A 19,058-nucleotide genomic window follows, 5' to 3' on the forward strand; every position below is an offset into this window, starting at 1 on the left:
GGGCAGAACCGGGCCATGGGGGACAGAGCCGGGCCATACGGGGCAGAGCCGGGCCATACGGGACAGAGCCGGGCCACACGGGACAGAGCCGGGCCATGGGGGACGGGGCAGAGCCGGGCCATGGGGGACAGAGCCGGGCCATACGGGACAGAGCCGGGCCATACGGGACAGAGCCGGGATTCTGGACGGCCGCACACGCCTGAGCTCGGCGGCTGCAGAGAGCGACAGCACCGAACCAGAACGCTCTCAGAGACCCGCTCGCTAAAGCCTCTGCTCCCAGCTGCTCACGGTCTCCAGCAGCGCTACCAAACCAGCCCCAGCACTTCACCACCACCTTCCCTTCATCCCGCCCTTTCTCCCGCTCCTTTTCCTTACCCCGGGCCGGCCGCTCCCGCCCCGGCCCCGCCCCTTCCTGCGCCGGCCCGGGCCGCGCGCCGCCCGGAACTGCCGCGCGCGGCCCGCGCTGCCGGGGGACGGCGGCGGCGGCGGACCTTCTTCCTTTCCTGTCCCTTCTCCTTCTCCTTCTCCTCCTTCTCCGGTGAGACGCCAGCGGGCGGTTCTGTGTGGAAGAGGGGGCTTGGGAGGAGGAAGAGAGGATCGGGAGGATGTGGGGTGGGAATGGGGGCGATTGGGAGGAGGCAGAGAGCGATTGGGAGGATGAAGGAAGAGGGGAGTCGAGAGAAGACGGAGGGGGTTTGGCAACAGGAAGAGGGAATTTTGTGGTTGGGAGGGGAATAGGGGCTTGGGAGGAGGGGAGGAAGAGGGATTTAGGAGGAGGAAGAGGGAGATTGGGAGAGGGCAGAAGGGTCCGGTTCAGAGAAAGAGAATTTGAGAGGGGGAATGAAGAGGAGGTTTGGGAGCGGGAAGAGGCGTTTGGGACGAGAAGAAAGGGGCTGGGAGAGGGCAGTAAGGGTAGGTTTGGGTGGGAGAAACAGGGGCTTGGCAGGAGGGAGGGAGAGGGGAGCCGCTCTTTCCCTCGGGGCCGGGCGGGCTCGGGGTGTCCGGCAGCGCTCGGAGCGACACGGTGGTGCCAAGGGACGGCTGCGGAAGGGCGGCGGGCAGTAATGGTTGTGGGAGGGGGGCATTTTATTGTTTTGAGCATTTAAAGCGTTGCTTTCAGATGAGAGGCCTTTTCTTAAAAAGAAATCCCAGGGAGAAATTCGCAGCAAGTAGGTTGCGGAGGGTCACGTTGTGGCTTGAGCGTAACTGTTTCAGAAATTTGTTTTTAACTAAAGTTTGCTTTTCCCTCTGAGACATTACCAGGAAGATGATACCCAGGCACTTGTACACTTGATAAGTTTCGCTGTAGACATTGAATAAGGCAAAAGTGAAAACAGTGGTGGAGCTGTACTCAATTTACCAGTGGCTTAGCAAATCTCAGTTGTGCAGGTACAATTATCACAAAATATCTTGAGTTGAAAGGTACTCATAAGGGTCATGCCATTTATCAGGAAAAGGATTCACAAGGAAAATACATCACTGCTGTGTGGAACAAGTGTGTTGGTGACAGCAGACACAGACAAGGGTCAAATAGTTGATCTCTTCTTCGCCACAGACTTGACCTGTAAGGTCTCCCAAGGTCTTTTGCCACAAGGCAGAGCTTAAGGACAGGAGGAACTGCAAGTTGTGGAGTAGGATTGAAGCAGGACTGTGTCCCTGATAAGTCCATGGGCCCAGGTGGAGTGTATCTAAGAGTGCCAACAGCTCACAGGGTCTTCAAGCTGCTTTCTGCTGTCTTTGAAAGGCCATGAGACTGGGAGAGAGTCCCAAAGACTGGAGAAAGGCAAATCTTAGGCTCACCTTCCTAAAAGGCAAGAAGGACAAGCAAAAGAACAACAGACTGGTCAGCTTCATTCCTTCCTCCTGTGGATGGACATGGAGGAAGCCATTTGTGGCATAAGAAGGAGCAGGTAGAAACTGGAAAGAGCCAGATCTACCAAGATAAATCATGTCTGATCATTTGGCTTGTCATCTGTGACTAAATAGCTAGATCTGAAGATGGAGGGAGTTTTGGATACCATTTGCTGTGGGCTTAGGGGGATATAATGGAAGTTTTAATCTACCTGAGGTTGTTATTGGAAAGATACAGCCAGTCTTCATACTCACATGCTCAGTGGGAGAATAAGAGACAGCCCAAGTTAAAACCTCCAATTCAAAGCAAGGAAATGAGGACAGTGAGGCATTATGACAGGTAGCCCAGAAGGTTTTTTGCATTCCTATCTTTGGAGATTTTCAGGATCCAGCTGGAAAAGTCTTGAGCAAGCTGGTCTGAATTCAGTGTTGACTTTGCGTTGAACAGGAGGTTGCACAGGATGACCATGTGGGGTCCCTTCCACAGGGAATGATTCTTTGATTCTTAAATAATTCACTGTTTCTGTGGAGAAAACAGCAAATATAGGGCATTAGTGTAATCTTAAAAATACTGGATAAACTGGTTACAGTGATATTGATTGGAATACTAATTTAAAAGTACATGATAAAATATGTTGTAGAATAGAATGTAAAATTAAGGATTCCAGTACTAGCAACTTCATGACAGGAGATCTTATATGTGTCTTAAAAGATTCTTTGAAGAAGATGACAAGGATATTAGAACTGATTAATACAATTGTTCTCATTAATACAGTTATCCAGACTACTGAAATGCATGAGTTTTGAAATGTCCCTTGTGGAAAGTAACTGAGAAATTATGCTGTCATAAATCAAGTGCTGATTAAGATACTGTAGCAAACACTCAACATAGAAGTTCATATTTTACCATTTTTAAGATTTTCCATGATCTACTTTCTTAAGACTCATCAGATCCAGAAGTGGCCTGGAAGAGGCATTATTGGTAAATAAGCAAAACTTGCCACTGTCATTGTTAATAGATGTAGTCAGGAAGAGACTAAATTCTGAGGAACAAAAGGATCCAAAGGTACAGTGTAAAGTGAATTGATTTCACTGTGGTAAGTGAAAAACTGTGCAGTGAATGTATTGGAAGGAATTATATGCTGTTGATTAATGTGGCTGTCTTTTAAGGTATCTGCTACAGATCTTGAAGGTAGCTGAAAAGGATATGTGAGTGAAAGGCTTTTCAATCATCAGTGGCAGTAAAAACTAAAAATATTTATAAGTCTGTTAAAGGATGGCATAATTGCAGAAGTCTATAATAGCATTGCAGTATAAATAGAAGATATGTACTTTCTTGATAAAGCGTATTTAGTAGTACACCTGCCTCAGAAAATAATAGGAATAGGAGCTCAGAAGCAGATGGTTGAAAATATGACCATACCTGAAAATATAATGGAAGTAGATCCATGTAGCTGCAAGTTATGATGAGTAAGTTAATATATGGGCAGGCATGCAAAATAGTAGGTGGCAAATGAATGAAAAAAAAGAAAGAGGGCTCCTACACCCTAATAATCTAATAAGTCTTAAATTAGAATTCTGTAGAGTGCACAGTTAAGGGTGATTGTATTTGACAGAAGACAGTAGTATACTCAAGAAATGAAGAATCCAAAACTTCTTGGATGTTTTAAGAATAGCAACTCACTGATAAACATCTATATTTCCCCATGGATTTAAACCACTTAGAATAGTCCACCTTGGGAGGTAACAGAGACCTAAGTTGAGAAAGGTTCTTTTAGGATTAGGCTGATTATGCTGGATTGCCAGAGGATGTGCTTGCTTGGTGCAAAACCTGTTCTGCTCAGGGTTCGAGGGTTTTAACACAGCTCTCTGGTCTCACAGTTGCATTATCAATCCAGTACAGAAAAGACAGTGTCATACTCACTCTTTTCTAAACAGCATTTGAATTATTTCCTGAACAAAGATTCCACTTCAAGAAGAAAGTCAAGAAGGTCTGTATTGCAGAATAGCCTGTGGCATCATCATGGAAACACTCAGCTGTCCTTGTCTCAAGGCTATCACATTGCTGTATGCTGACTTGACTGTCAGAGGAATAATTTCTGAATGAAAACATGAATGAATGAAATTGGATCTTAGGTTTATAAGTGTCAAACCACTGTTTGATAAAAATGGTTTGATCTGCAAAAATCTGCCAAAAGCAATAATTTACCTTTTGGACCAGGACAGTTTATGTTAGTATCCTGTTTGACAGCAGTGTTATTATGGTCCCGCAAGGAGAGCATAATTATCAATTTGCTTTTTTCAGATGATGCTATTTTTAAGACAGTTATTGATGTGTTCATCTTTCTATTGAATATACTTCCCTTCTCTAACTCACAATTTGAAACTACTTGCCTAAACTGAGCATACTTGAACTGTTTAGTGAGCCCAATTTCCTCTTTTCACATGAGAAATTTCTTGTCATAACTGTAGTAGCCTGGGACATTATAATTGTCCTCTAGAACAGAGAAAGAATTCCTGCAATTACATAAAAAAGAAAAGAATAAGTGTGGAGAACCCTTCTGAAATTTGGGGTTTAACAGTTCTTTTCAATATATGTCTTTAAAAAGCTGGAGTTAGAAACAAATCTGGGAAGTGTTACCTTCAGAGAGATGAAAATGGAATTATGTTTACATTTGTTCTCTAAATATTAGAGAATGTCTGTGAATGACTGTTTCTCATGTACACAAGTATATATTCGTAGTAGAATTCCTCTCTCCCTCAGAGAAGAACTTAAAGGATTCTTTTTAATAGGGAGTTCTACAGAATATCTGAAATTAGTGTTTCAATTCTGCCATTTTCCTTTAACAGAGGGTTTGGCAGAGTCCTGGTTTGAGTATGTGGTACTGACACTTGGAAGGCATGTTCACAGAACAAAGAAATGTGGGGCATAATCTACCCACAGATCTCAAGAGCAGCCAGAACATTTATCAGAGGTAGATGCACAAAGAAGAGAGGGTATGTGCTTTCTGTGCTCTGTGAATTCACTTTTTGTAGTCATCAGAGAGAGACCGAATTGCCAAGACAGGGCTTGCGCTGCTCTTTGTGCTTGATCTGTGATACAGCTGAGTAGCTGGTGCACAGCACTTCTGGCAGAAGCTCTGTGGCCACCAGAAAATGATTTGTCAAGTAGTAAAGATTAAGGAAGAGAGAAAAGGCTCTTGAAGAGCTTTCCTAACTCTCTGCTGGTTCCATTGATAAAATCCCTATGAAGTTCTGTATGTTGAACTCCTTGATGATCTCAGTCAGGCGATTCTCTGGTGTCTCGTGGAAGCTCAGCAGGAGACAAAGGTTCCTGGGGACTTGTAGGCAAGTGTGGAGGGAGCAGCCTGCCAGTGCTTAGTTTTGACCAGATAGGTAAAAGTTCACTGACGTGAATATCAAAAGGAATTCATCAGACAAAACCTTGGAAGCTGTAAAATCTGTCCATACAGTCTCTTGATGAAAGAACTGATGAAAGGTTTTCAAGAATGTGTTCTGGATTATTGTAGGTAAAATCCCAAACCCACTAACATCCCGATGTGTTTTAAATGAAATTTAAAGGGATTATTAACAATAATACGTCTCATACATTTTTAGAAAATATCTGGAAACTTCCCATGTTATTTCTAAATTATAAATTTAAATTATTAATGGTAATTTACTCATTTAAGTTAGGTATCTATCTTCATAGGAGCAATTTCTGATGTAAATGCCATTCATTAGAGGTTTTTTAAGCAAATTAAGACTTAAGTGCTCTGGAGTGCAGGAATGGATTGCTATGAGGCAAAGGCATTGTAGCCTTTTCCTCAGTTTGTTCCATTTCCATGAACACGTGGCATCTTGCAGTTCTGGATAGTCATTATCTGATATTACACTTAGACTGTCACATGGATAGGTCACAATCTGAGTTACAAATGTTTTCACTACTTCAGCTAAATTTAAAAATAGATTTTTCAGCTATTGTATATATATATATATATGTACACATTTTATATAGATATAGTTACAGATAGATAGATAGAATACACTAGCTCTTTGCATCTTATATGTTCCAATGACCTATTCTTTTCAGAAGTTTCAAAAGTTAGTTCTTCTACAAGTAAGAATTTTCCTAGTTGCTCTTAAATGATCAATGACTTAGAAATCACAGTATGTGCAAAAAGTGTTAAGGAGAAGGGTGGTAATTGCTTTTCTTAAAGTTAAAATTTACTTTGTATACTTTTCAATGTTTTTATGTATGAAATATCAAGAATATGAAATATTTTTTCATTTGCATAAGTATGATGAGTTTCTTTTCTGAATATCATATATGCCAAAGAATGAATTTGACATTTCAGATGTCCAATCGTATTTTAAGTTCTGCAGCGTTGAAGTTCACAGTCATCTTCTAATGATAATTATTTCATATATAATCCTTGCTGTGGTTTAATATAATTTAATTTTGAAAAGAAAATAAATTTTCTATTTGCTGTTTGAATTATGCTTTATGTGAATAACGTTTTTGTTGTTTTTCTTTTTTTTTAACTCCTGTTGAAGACACAACTATGGCTGCTACAGTGAACTTGGAGCTGGATCCCATTTTTCTGAAAGCCCTGGGCTTTTTGCACTCAAAGAGCAAGGACTCTGCTGAAAAGCTGAAAGCACTTCTTGATGAGTCTTTGGCCAGAGGAACTGACTCCAGCTATCGTCCCTCTCAGAAGGTACTGGTGTTAGGGAGCATGTCTCCTTTTTGTGTGCCTTAATAAAGCTCCTGCTGTTCCCACATCTCTCCTGTGGCTGAAAAGCTAAAAGAGAATCAGAAGTTAAGGAAAAGGAAAAAGTAATTATGGAGTGTTCATATTCATCATTGCCCTTTTGAATGCAACATAATCCATTCAATTAATGGAAGTTAATGGGAAAAAAAATCTCTTTACCTTATTGATGCACCACGACTTAAAAGAGATATTCAGCATTATATCAGATATGCTGTGTAAGGTGTACCCATACTTATGTATTTCTGCAGTTACACTTCAGAACTGAAAGTTCTTTATATTATCTTTTGTTACATTATATATATAATATGATATATTACCTTTTCCATGGGTAAATAAAAAACAAAATTAGCTATTTACCAATAAAGCTGTATCTTTCCTTGAAATTCTGCTGATGAAATCATACAAGAAAAAATGATTCACAGCAGAAATGATTTGCAGGCTGAAACCTCTGCTGTCCAATGGACAAACATGGCTTTCCATCTATTGAAAATCACTGCACACCTGCTAGAGAGAATATTTGACTCTGAGATGAGTGTATGGAAATAGCCAGTCGGGGACATCCTCGTGCTGCTGTGTATCACCATATGGTTAATGAGGTCTTGTTCTCCCCTAGGATGCCTGCAAGTCAGCCTGCTGTGTTCTAATGATGGTCTGTATGCTGATACATGTGCAATATTTCATTTCTATGTGGTTCCAAATAACTAAAAGATGTTACTACTGCTCAGCATACATCCTGCTTTACTGTGTGGTCTAGCTCCTTTCTGTTCATCTTGTTAACTCCCTGAGACCTATCTCAGGTCTCAGAATTCTCAGGTGCCCCTTATGTCAGAGCTCAAAGAAGCAATGTGTGGTTTAAAGAGGAAGCAGGGAGCAGAATAACAGTGCAAAGAGGTTTGGGAAGCCAATTCTAATAACAGCTTGGCTGGCAGTCACCTGCCCTCAGGTGAAACTGTGGCTCAGGCCAGAAGAAGAAATCTTTTGTTCTCCTCTTTTCAGTATATATCCAATATCAGCAGGACTGCAAAGGTCAGAAATGAAAAAAAGTACAAGAATTCCTTTCCTTGCATTCACTGGCTGCAGGGTTAATTTGTGGCTGACCATGAAATCCAAGAAGAGAGTAGGGAGCACAGGATTACCACGGTCAAGTCAAGCAACTTTGGAGAGCTGAAGTTCAGGCCTTAGGACCTGTCCCAGTATACAGCAGAGAATTGCTCCCATCTTACCAGCTGGGAGGGGTACCTTGCTCGTGCCCAGCAGTGTGACTGGTCACTCATTTACAGGCTCTCCTGATTATTGCTGACACTAATGTGTCATTAATGGGAACCATTGATTTCTGTTGAGATCTGAATTTATTAATCTGATAGACAAATATAGACTGAGATTAAGGAGAGGTCAGTATTTCTCTCCATGAAGGAGTGAAATATTGATGTCTGGTTATATTGGTTACCAGCTTATGTTTTTAGCTTGTATTGAATTTTGTCCTCAGAACTATCTGAAAATTCGTGTTCATTACCTTTTTGAATTTTAAAAGCAGAAGTGTCTCCAATTAATGTTCCAAAGAGGATCTGTCTTTGGAAAAGGAGCACCTTTTCCTCAGAAAGGTGAGTGGTAAGGGAAGATTGTATTAATTGTCTGCAATGTAAACACTAATTTGTTGATGTGATATGAAAATATTTTAAGAAATGTTTTTATAAAAAGTGTATATGTAGATGATCAGTGTTGTATGGCATATTGTTTACCTACCCTGTTATCTCACTATTTGCAAATTAGGTAAGAACTCAATTGCAGAATTTGGCTTCAATTTTTGTTTCTGTTTCCAGGAAGTAGAGCAACCAAAAGTATCTGTTACCAAACCCATTAAGCAAGAGCCTAAAGCTTCATCCAGTTTGCCTTCTGGCAACAACAATGGCAAGCCCACTGCATCAGAAAAGGTGAAAAAAGAAACAGAAAAGAGATCTGCAGATAAAGTAAGTTGTTTTGGTCCTCTAGTGAAATAACTTTTTTAATAAATTTAAAAATGTTTTAGACAAAAGCTCCCCTTTTCATCTCATCTTATGGTGCCCATGAGCTGTATTAGCCAGTCATGTTGCCATTTGGGCAATCTAATAAATGTCTTCTTGTAATTATTCTGTGATTGTTTTCCCTGTTCGTTGTGGGGAGGTTGGATATACAGAGTGCCTTCCAAACCATTCTGTTTTAAATCCTAAGAGATTATCTCATAAGAGATTGCTAAAATGTAGCAGGTTGAAATGTGATATTCCCAAAGTTTTTTCCAGGATTTTGAGGTGGAGTACAAAAAAGGACTTGAACTTCTAGTTCATAAATAATTTGAAGAAAATATGTTATTAAAGAAAATACATTGTATGTATGTTGTGTAAAGTACACCTTCTTACACTGTAAATCCATTTTAATAATCTGTTAGTTTGTTGCATTTTCACATTCTCGGTGTGTGTGTTTAATAGATGAAAGGGGATCCTGCTGAAGGAGCTGATGCACCAAAGAAGCCCAGAGTAGAGAAGCAAGAGGCTCGTTCCTCTCCTATTACAGTTCAGACAAGCAAGGATTTTTCCATGACTGATTTTTCTAGCTTTGAGGAAACCAGTGCTGATGACTTTGCCATGGAAATGGGATTAGCCTGTGTTGTTTGCAGGTAAGTCAGCATTGCTTCATTCCAGCTGGGTGTGGTTGCTTATTTTTTTTTAATTGTGTACCATTGAGTTAATGCTTCTCATAGTTTTTATTCCAGAAATTACTTAATCATTTAATATCCAAAATTGATAATACTTTTAAGGCTTCTTTATTAATAAGAATGGTTTCTTGAAAATAGAATCTTTAGAGAGTGAACCAGTTTTTCTTCTGCAGGAAAGGACAAGTGAAAAATAAAACTAGATATGATGCAAAACCTATCATGACAAATACAGTTTTCAGTTACTGTAAAACAAAATATTAATGGCTAGTGAGAAGCATTTTTTTTAAAAATCAGTTCTTGTCTGAAAGCACTTTTAGGTAGTATTAATATGAGATCCTATATGTGTTGCTTTTCTTTTTGCAATCATTTGACATTAGTTTGCACTCAGCCATATTTTATCAGTAAATATATCTTGCAGTGAAGACAGGTTGTTCTTACGTTCCAGTAAGGGTTCTAAAACTGGACTTCATTAATGTGGCACCTTTAGTGTTAACAGATGTATAAAATACTCATGAATAACTACCCTAGGATCAAATCATTCACATCAGGATTTTGTTTCACAGATCATTTATATCCTTGTTAGGCCCCCACTGCTGCCAAAAGGAACAGTTTGGCTCTCCCAGTTGTGTCTTCCTCCCTGGACTGTTTAGGGGGGTGTATTGCCAGTACAGTTTGTGATCAGCTGAATCAGCCTCTGGATCAGCTCTCCACGTGGGTTTTTCAGTAGGTTTGGGTTTCAGTCAGCTCAGTAAGAGTAAATGCTTATACTGGCACATGTGTAAATGCAGGAGTATGGAGCCAGGACAGGGAAAAGGGTCAGGCCTTTTGGCAGCAGTATGTTTTTAGCTCAGCTTGAGTCTGCTGGGAAATGGTGCCTTATAATTTCATTCTTTCATCATTTCCATGGTCGTTCCTGTTGTGAAAATAGGAAAGTGTTGTCAGTGCGTGGAGCATAAATTTCTGTAGTTACAGCTGACTGTGCTGGTGGCCAGTTGGGACCTGATGGGAATTCCTGTTATTCACATGTGTTAGCTCAAATATTTAGTTTCTTATTACAGACATTGAAAAAAGGAAGAAGTATAGAAATATCTGAACTTTACCTTTTTACCTGCAAATTCCATTTTTGCTGTCTCCTAAAAGAGGCAAAGCTCCATTCAGTGGTATGTTAAAATGCTGCTAAAAATAGTAAAGTATTACCTTATTTGGCAGGAGAGGGTAATGAAGTTTTGTTAAACAGTCTTGACCTGCTGTGGATTAATTCTGTGTCTTCCCTGGCAAAGAAAAACACTTTCAGGGATGAGAAATGCCTGCAATGTAAAGAAACTGAAGAAAGAAAATGCAGTTCCTGTGCTCAGTGTAGCCAAGACTTTGAAAAGCACAGGCCAGATACATGGTTCCATTGGCTGTTCCACAATCCATCTTTGCTTAATCTTGCTCCTGAAGGCTTTGCTTCTACCAGTTCATGGTCACCAACTCCAGTGTTCTTGCCAAAGATGTATGGGTATGGGTAACTAAGATATCTCTGATGCCAGACAGACACTGCCAGGGAAGGAACAGCTCATTAGAGAGAGAGTGGCAACAGTCACACCAATACTCTGGATTGTTTTCATTTTGCATGGAACCAGCTGAAAGTGGTGTCACATGGTTGTCTGTCTCCAGCTCAGGGTGGACTGGATGTTTTTCAGAGGACTTGTGCTTTAAAGTTCTGAATCCAGCATATTGGTCAGACAACATTCTTCTATTTATTACTTACTTTGAAAATATGCACCCTTTTTGGGATAATATCCTGAGCCAAAATAATAACATTCCTGTATGTTTTTCAAATTACATCCTTTAATATTATTCAAACAGTTGTGAATGAAAACATGTCAAATTGCAGACTAGATGGAGTTCGTAGCAAAAGAGTTTATATTTGTATTGCTTAAAGAGACAAGTAGCAAGAAACCAACTATGGGTTCACAAATGCAAAAAAAAGTGCTTTTGAATATTAACTATTCCTTTTTACAGATGTAAAAGCTAAAGCAGAAGAATAAAATGTTTCTTCAAGATTTGCCAAGTGTCAAATATATTTTCATAGTGATTAGGAGTATTAATGTGGGTGCCTGTGGTGTTTTCTTCTTCTTTTATATCAAGTTAGTTGTTCTTTTTTACTAAGGAGGGAGTAAGTATTAAAATAACTTCACCCTCTCCAGTATCTGTAGGCTTTGGAAACACAAGACAACTCATCAGATATGGAAGCTCCTCACTGGTTCCTCAGTTGTACAAAGAGGAAATAATACTTGCAGTTTGTAGATGATAGCGAAGCTTTCCTCATAGAAAAATATTTTTAAAAAAATGATTTGGAAATAACATTCTATTTTTCTATGAATGTTTTATTTAGCTGGTTTTTAAACGGAAAAAAATAAATAGGTTTGTTCCTTAGTTATCTTATAATTTTGAAGTAAGTTATTTAACTTGTTTCTGAGCATGAAGAGTTCATGGGTTTTTAATCAGTTGGGGATTGTTTTTTTAAATTGTAAAATAGGGTGAATCTCCCTCCTTGAGGCTATTTGTTCTGATCCAATTTAGGAATAAAAAACCAAGCAAAACATCTTAAATATCCTGAATGTAAAATAATGGAACCCTAGAATTTCAGAAACATTTCCCCTTCTGTTTTAAAGCAGCCTGTTTAAAAGAGGAATCTTTCTTAGAAAATGTTCCAGTACTTATATGGACAATACCTTCAGACTTTGTTTTTCTGTTATATAAAGAAATAAGGGATTACCTTTCCCCATGTATCTACAAATAGAGTTTCCATGGTTACCTGGGCACCTGCTCCTCGGGGATATGAGCAAAAGCAGCTTAGCAATTAAATAGCTTGATTTGTCATCTGAAAGAAGGAATCGTTAGGAAAATGGTATTTGGGTAATTCACAGGCAGACTCCCAGCCATGTATATATCACTAAAGTGTCATTTATACGGCGTGATTACTTTCAGCAAGGCCCACGCAAAATGAAGCCCTCATCACCAGCTTGCATGTTTGCTTCAAGGCAGGGCTGCACAATTAATCCTTTCTATTCCATCTCTCTGTGATTCTGGTATTATCTCGAATTCCACGTGTCTGTTTATGTGGTAAGGACCAAAGGGATGGCTAATAAAGCATCTTCAAAGTAGCATAGAGCTTGGGTGATGATGCTTTTAAATCCTGCAGCAGAAAGCACTCCTACTTGCTTGTCATTGAGAAATTATTTATTCTTGATCTGTACTACTCTGCAGCTGACAGCAAAATTACCTGAATGGAGACTGTCCCTCATATGCTGTTGTAATGAGGAAGTAATGATTGGCATACTGTGATATATCCATAAAATGCCCAGGTGTACCAAAGCAGGCAAGACTTACATTTCTAATCTAGAAATTAAACAGGGACTGTCATACACACATACAATAGAATGGAAGTCTTCAAATCTCTTGAAAGATATTACCTTTAAAAAAATACCAAATTTCTAAAATATTAGTTGGGAAAAACTGATACAGGAAGAGAAAGAATACATTTGATTTGCCACAGGTAGAAAATATATGTGAAAGGAAAAATATTTTTATTTTTTATCTTAAGCATTGCAAAATTTTCAACAATTGGCTAATCCTCTAAGTGCTTTCTCCCATAATCTGTTCTTAACTATTTGCTCTGCAGGCAAATGACAGTTACTTTTGTGAATCAGCTAGTGGAGTGTCAGGAGTGCCATAATCTCTACCACCAGGATTGCCATAAACCTCAGGTGACAGACAAGGAAGTGAATGATCCTCGACTTGTCTGGTATTGCGCCCGCTGTACCAGGCAGATGAAGAGAATGGTAGGACTCCATTTTTTGTCTTGTGTGAGCACTATTTGAATACAGCAGGCTATTGCTACTGTGTGAGAATATTTCCTGGGTTAGACAAGTCTTAGGAAACACGTTGGAGAACCATTTTTCTCAGTGCTTCCCTTGCTGCAGCTGTGGTTTTTAATGTAGCGTCTCAGAGGGTATTCTGTAATGCACTTCTTAAACAAAGATTTTTAAAGATCAGGTGAGTGAAGAAGAGTGAAATAGGATTGTTTTCTGCTTGGCAAGCAGAAGTTAAAACCTTTTTTTTTTATTTCAAGTGGTACTCAGATTTTAGTAATAGCCTTGAAGTTTTCTTCTCAGCTTTGGATATCAATGGTTCTTTTCCTGTAGGACAAGACCGCAAATTTCAGTTTGACATGTTGAATGTTCTGAGGGTCAAAGATAAGCTGAGGATAGCATGTTTCAGTAAAAACAAACAAAACAAAAACCAAAACAAAACAAACAAACAAAAAAAAACAACACAAAAAAAATAAAAAAGCCTTTATTTTGATTTATCTGCATGACTAAATAGTATCCTACCAGAATCCTGCTCATCTCATTATGAGAAAGAAACATAAGACAGCACCTTTATGTGCATGCAACATTAGTGACTTTAGTTCTGAGGTTTTAAAATCACACCCAGAATACAGAAAAATAGAGCAGAAAATGTGTTTTGAAACTGTTCTGCGATGACCTAGCACATGTTCTCTGCTGAAATGGCTCCATTAAGAAACAAGGAAAGAAGGCAAAGTAAGATCCTGGCCTAGGATGTACCAGCATTGACTGAAATGCATTATTATTCTGATGATCATCAGGCCTTTGAACTCAGAGCAATGTTTGCTTGAGGTCAGTTCCTGCACAGGGTAGCCAATTTAGCCATTGAGCAATTGCCTTCAATATGACCTTTCCTTTTTTTGTTTTGGCATGAATTCTGCCATTTTGCCTGCTCCTTCTTAGCAGGCTCTCACCTACATCCCAGTACTGCTGGACTATGTCCTTGTCTTCTGCAAGATTACCTGTCTTTGCCCTATTGGTGTAAAGGCCCATTGCTTTCCTGCTCTCCAAGCATCAACATTGCCACTCTTTCCATTCTGAAATAGCAAGTTCTATTCAGGATGCTTTTTGGCTGGACCCTGTCTCCAGGTCCATACCCAGCACATCTCCACATCCCCTATTGCCTCATTTCTCAGGGGCCATTAAACCTGAAATTGTAAAGGCTAGATTGCAATCTTAAAATGCTCATGCTTTTTGTTAACAGTCAAAACAGTCCATGTTACTTGGCCCATAACTAATTCAGGGTGTTTTTTTCCTACCACTTACACAGGCTCAGAAGACACAAAAACCACCTCAAAAACCAGCTCCTGCAGTGGTTTCAGTTGCACCAGCTTTGAAGGATCCATTGGTCAAGAAACCAGAAATCAAGTTAAAACCTGAGACCCCACCAGCTTTTTTGGCATTCAAGAGAACAGAAGTCAAGGTAATGTCATTTAAATTTACCAGAGGAAGAGTTTGCTTCACTGCACAGATAGTAGGGTTTTTTTTTCAATTAGACCAATTTTTTCACATAAGAGCCATAACTGAAAACAGTCTCCTACACCAGGCTGACTGAGTAGTACTGCAGCATAGTGGGTTTGCAAAGAATGGGGGGAAAAAACCTCACTTTTCATGTGGATACCCCATCCCTGGAAGTGTTCAAGACCAGGATGGGTGGGGTTCTGGGCCACCTGGTCTAGTAGAAGGCATCCCTGCCTATGGCAGGGGTGTTGGAACTAGATAATCTTTAAAGTTCTTTCCACAACCTGAACCATTCTATGATTCTATGAATTGCATAAAAATGCATTATTTGCTCTCTCTAGTCAAGTAACTTATATGTATTTTGACACTTAGAAGGCTTTTTCTCATGGCAACATTGGCCTTGACAGTGCTGGGTTTGACTCTTGGATGTGATAATCTTGAAGGTCTTTCCTAGCCTAGCTGGTTCTGTGATTTCATTGTAGGGAAAATGTTGCTGACTCAGCGAGATTTAATTTAGGAGCTTCTTAAATATAATCTGATCTAGGGGGTGGCACCCCTCCCTTTGGTAGGAGGATTGAAACAAGAGGATCTCTAAGATCCTTTCTTGCCCAAACCATTCTGTGATTCTCTTCTGTGATTCTGTGTTGCCTCATGTTTCTGTTTCTCCAAGTTAAAATAGTGTCAAAAGTTGATCAGAGGTGGTAAACCAACAGCAGTGTAATACAAAGCAGAGTAGTCTAATAAAGCATGACCCTTTCCTAGAAAAAGCAATTATTCATGTGCTCTAAGTTATGTTTGCCTGTATGCAAACCATCATGAATACTAGGATGGATATTGCTCTAGCACTTATGTTTGTGAATTACTTTTTTCACCTCAGCAGAGTTACTTATGTGCCTAAACAGGTTGTAGGACCTGGGGCCTGATTGTTCCATCAACTTTATTGTGTGAAGCTGTCTGGGTATACTATAAAAGGAGTATTACTTGAATAGAAGGGTTTAGTTTTTGTTTTGACTCTGCCATTTAGTGTAATTTTGATTTAAATCAACATATCCTCACCTGAAGCCTGAGAATTATGGGTTTAGGGTGTGGGAGCTCAATGTGGATAGCACAGTGCTTTGCAGGCAAAGGGAACCCATGTTTGCAGGAAGTTTGTCTTTTGCAGTACCTGAATGGGAAGAGACTAGAACAGTACTTTTTTTTTTTTTTTTTTTTTTTTTATTCTATCTGTGGTACAAGCTGCTAAGAACCAAGAAGAAAGGAAACTACTTTGACCAAAAGACTAATAAATGCAATACTTGATTGCTCAGTGTCTGATTTTTTTTACGAGCATCTGTCAGCATGTTAAAAAGTGATGCCTGGTAACAACAGTAAACAAATAAAACAGAATGCAGGCCACCACCTTTTATGTAGGTCACTAATTTGGGCTTTTATTGTTTATGGAGGGATCACAGTGCTATGTGGTAGTCTGCTAAGTGTACAGAAAAAAGGGGAGAAAAGGTATTATTTTTTTCTGTGTGCTTGGGAGACTAAAAGTTGGCTGCACCTGGCATACTTTCCTGTTCTTGTTAGTACTTCCAACTGTGGTGACCAGTGATGAAATATTGTCCACTGGGTGTTCCTGGGAAAAGAACTGAAACAGAGGCTCGGTGTAATCCTGCTGCCATGTGTTACACAAATAGATGCTGCTATAATAAGAATGTTTATTTATTTTAGACCTCAGCAGCAGTTTCAGGGAACTCTGCCAGTACAAGCGTTTCCTCTTCAGCAACGAGTGGCCTTACAGGATGGGCTGCTTTTGCAGCCAAAACCTCCTCTGCCAACCCATCAGCTGCCAAACTGGGATCGACAGCACAGAGCGCCGGCGGGAAACCCGCGGCTTCTTCAAATAACCAGAAACCCGCGGGTTTGTCAGGGCTGGCGACTTCCAAAACAGGACTGGGGGCCAAAATAGCTTCTGCCAACAACAGCAGCAACCCCGTTCAGCTGAAGCCTCCCCCGCCGCTGACCCTGGGCAAGGCGCCGCTGAGCCGCTCGGTGAGCAGCGACAACGTGAGCAAGGCCGGGCTGCCCAGCCCCAGCAGCGCCAGCCCCGGCTCCAGCGCCGGCCCCGCCGGCGGGAACGGCAGCGGCTCCGCCGGCAGCGGCTCCGGCAAAGCCGCGCCCGACGCCGGCAGCCAGCCTGCGCCCCTCAAGGGCCCCACCTCGCAGGAGTCCCAGCTCAACGCCATGAAACGGCTGCAGATGGTCAAGAAGAAGGCTGCTCAGAAGAAGCTCAAGAAGTAGTCTGGCCCCTTGCTGATGTTGCTGTTGCCTTCTGCAAGATGGCAGCATCGGTGTTTTTCCTAAAGAAAATCCTCCAGGTACTGGACTGAAAGAGGTTCAATCAGGGAAGCTCAAACCCTATGTTATACAGAAGGTCAAACTTCAGTAATTCTGGTATTCCTTCTGCCTTTGCATATCTGTGAACTGAATATGTTAAAAGAATTCATTATTACATACTCCTGGTTTTGTAGCTCAAAGCACTGAAACTTGAAATTGTAAAAGTTGGGTATTTTTTTAATATTAAAACACCCACATTTGTGTAGATACTCAATAAATTGAACTTGCTGAAACCATCATTCTTAAGTGATAATAATAAAATTATTATTAATCTGGGAAGTCATTGCCACTTTTCTTTTGCCCCATACTCCAATACTTGTGATGCTTCAGATGTTCAGAGCTGTCTATATTGTGCAGAGTTTATTACCTCAAATTATAAAGCTTGTTAGGGGAAAATTACTTTCTTTTAATTTCAAAATTTAACTGTTCAACTACAGTGTATTTAAATTGAGATTTTTGGTTTGGCAGTTGGCTAAATTGGCCTACTTTGGTTTTATTCAGTGAGAAACTTCAACAGAAAAGAAGAGAGTCAAAACTGTCTTCAAGTTTTCTTAAAATGTGGAGACCTGTCCTGTATTTGAGAAATATCAGGTACTCCAGCTCTCCACTCTTACTCCTGAGCTGTTCTTCACAGTTTGTGCTCCCTCTCTTCATCACAGCTGCTCCAGGTTGTGTTCATCTTAGAATTGGCTCAGGGTGGACACTGGAAAACGTCCTTGAGTCTTGCTGTCCATGACCAGCACATGGCAAGTTCCTCAATTCCTTCTGTGATGAGGGGAGCATCTCTAAACGTGAAAACATCTTGGACTGTATTGGGTTTGCATGCCAGTTGTATTTTCTGCTTATCATACTGTGATTTGATGGGTAATAAGTCACATAAATCTTCCCAAAGCTGGGTCGTGCCCATGATGGTAATTGGTGAGTGATCTCTCACTCACCTTATCTTGACCTATGACCCTTCCATCTTACTTAGCTGAGGAGAGAAATGAATGACAGAGCAGCTGGAATGGGCACCTGACATCTGTCCATGGTCAACCCACCACACAGACTACCATAGGCAGGTGAAAGGTACTGTTTTTCTTTGCCATCCTGTATTTTAAGTGTGTGTAAAGCTTGATATGTGCAGCTGTTTCCCATACCTCATTTCCTTTTTCCACAATTAAGATTTAGGGTAAAGTTCCTTAAACTGCCAATGGAATAGTTTCATTTACTCAGGATTGTCTCAGCTGCTTGGAAAATTTGCATATTTTTTCAGCTATTATTTCCTGTGGAGGGAAAAAAAAAGAAAGGTTTTATCTTAGTAATGCCTGCAGCTTTCACGGCTGTGTAAAAATAACAGCATGAGGAGGAGGAATCCAGAACTTTTACAGCTTTTTGATCAGCCCATCCTTCTTCCTTTCCAGCACAGGGTTTTTAATGGTAGCATAGTAGGAAAAGACACTGAAGCAGTTTCTATTTGCAAACAGAAGGCATATTTTCTTCCTAAGTGTTAATCAGATGACTTGCCTACACTAAGAAGTAGTGGAAGATAAGTTCTTTAAATGGCTGAGTGGTCCTATGTGGAGTGTTCATTCCAGTAGTAAAACCTGCTCCCAGGGGAGTGTTCAGGGTGCTAGCTGCCTCCATCCTGCCTCTGAACATACACAGAGCTTTGCTTGTGAGAGTGCAGGAGCTTACATCTCAACTGTGCTGATTATTTTAGGTACCACCAATGGGGTGAACACAGGCAGAAAAATAATGATCCTTGTTTTTAAATTGTGGTAGCTACTGCCATTTAGAATCCTCTTGAGACCTGATTCAAGTGTGCCCTGATGTCTTTGCATGTATAACTCCGGCCAAGATTGACTATAGGGTCCCTCCATTCAGCATGAAATAAGTGATGCTGTGTTTTTTGTGCATGCCTCTTTTTTGCCCTAATAAGGCCAAGTCTGGCTGCACTCATCCATAGCACTGCATTAGAAAAATCTGCAATACAGGCACAGTTTGCATCAGCAAAGGACTTTATTC

General features: G+C 40.4%; 1 protein-coding gene across 5 annotated transcripts; it reads left to right on the forward strand.

Moving 5' to 3' along the window:
* The first annotated feature begins 421 nt into the window (after positions 1 to 421).
* INTS12 (integrator complex subunit 12) lies at positions 422 to 17,330 on the forward strand. Of its 5 annotated transcripts, XM_079305779.1 has the most exons (9): positions 422 to 538; positions 1,121 to 1,169; positions 4,702 to 4,848; positions 6,409 to 6,572; positions 8,447 to 8,593; positions 9,089 to 9,276; positions 12,986 to 13,145; positions 14,482 to 14,634; positions 16,386 to 17,330. In XM_079305779.1, exons 4-9 carry the CDS (start codon positions 6,417 to 6,419, stop codon positions 16,953 to 16,955), a joined length of 1,374 nt encoding a protein of 457 aa, XP_079161905.1. In that variant the 5' UTR covers positions 422 to 538; positions 1,121 to 1,169; positions 4,702 to 4,848; positions 6,409 to 6,416; the 3' UTR covers positions 16,956 to 17,330. The 5 variants fall into 5 exon arrangements, with proteins under 5 accessions (XP_079161905.1, XP_079161906.1, XP_079161902.1 ...); XM_079305776.1 differs by lacking the exon at positions 4,702 to 4,848 and having other exon boundaries at positions 435 to 538; XM_079305780.1 differs by lacking the exons at positions 1,121 to 1,169; positions 4,702 to 4,848 and having other exon boundaries at positions 428 to 538.
* Positions 17,331 to 19,058: the final 1,728 nt, after the last annotated feature.

Source organism: Erithacus rubecula (assembly GCF_903797595.1).
Source record: "Erithacus rubecula genome assembly, chromosome: 5".
Taxonomy (NCBI): Eukaryota; Metazoa; Chordata; class Aves; order Passeriformes; family Muscicapidae; genus Erithacus; species Erithacus rubecula.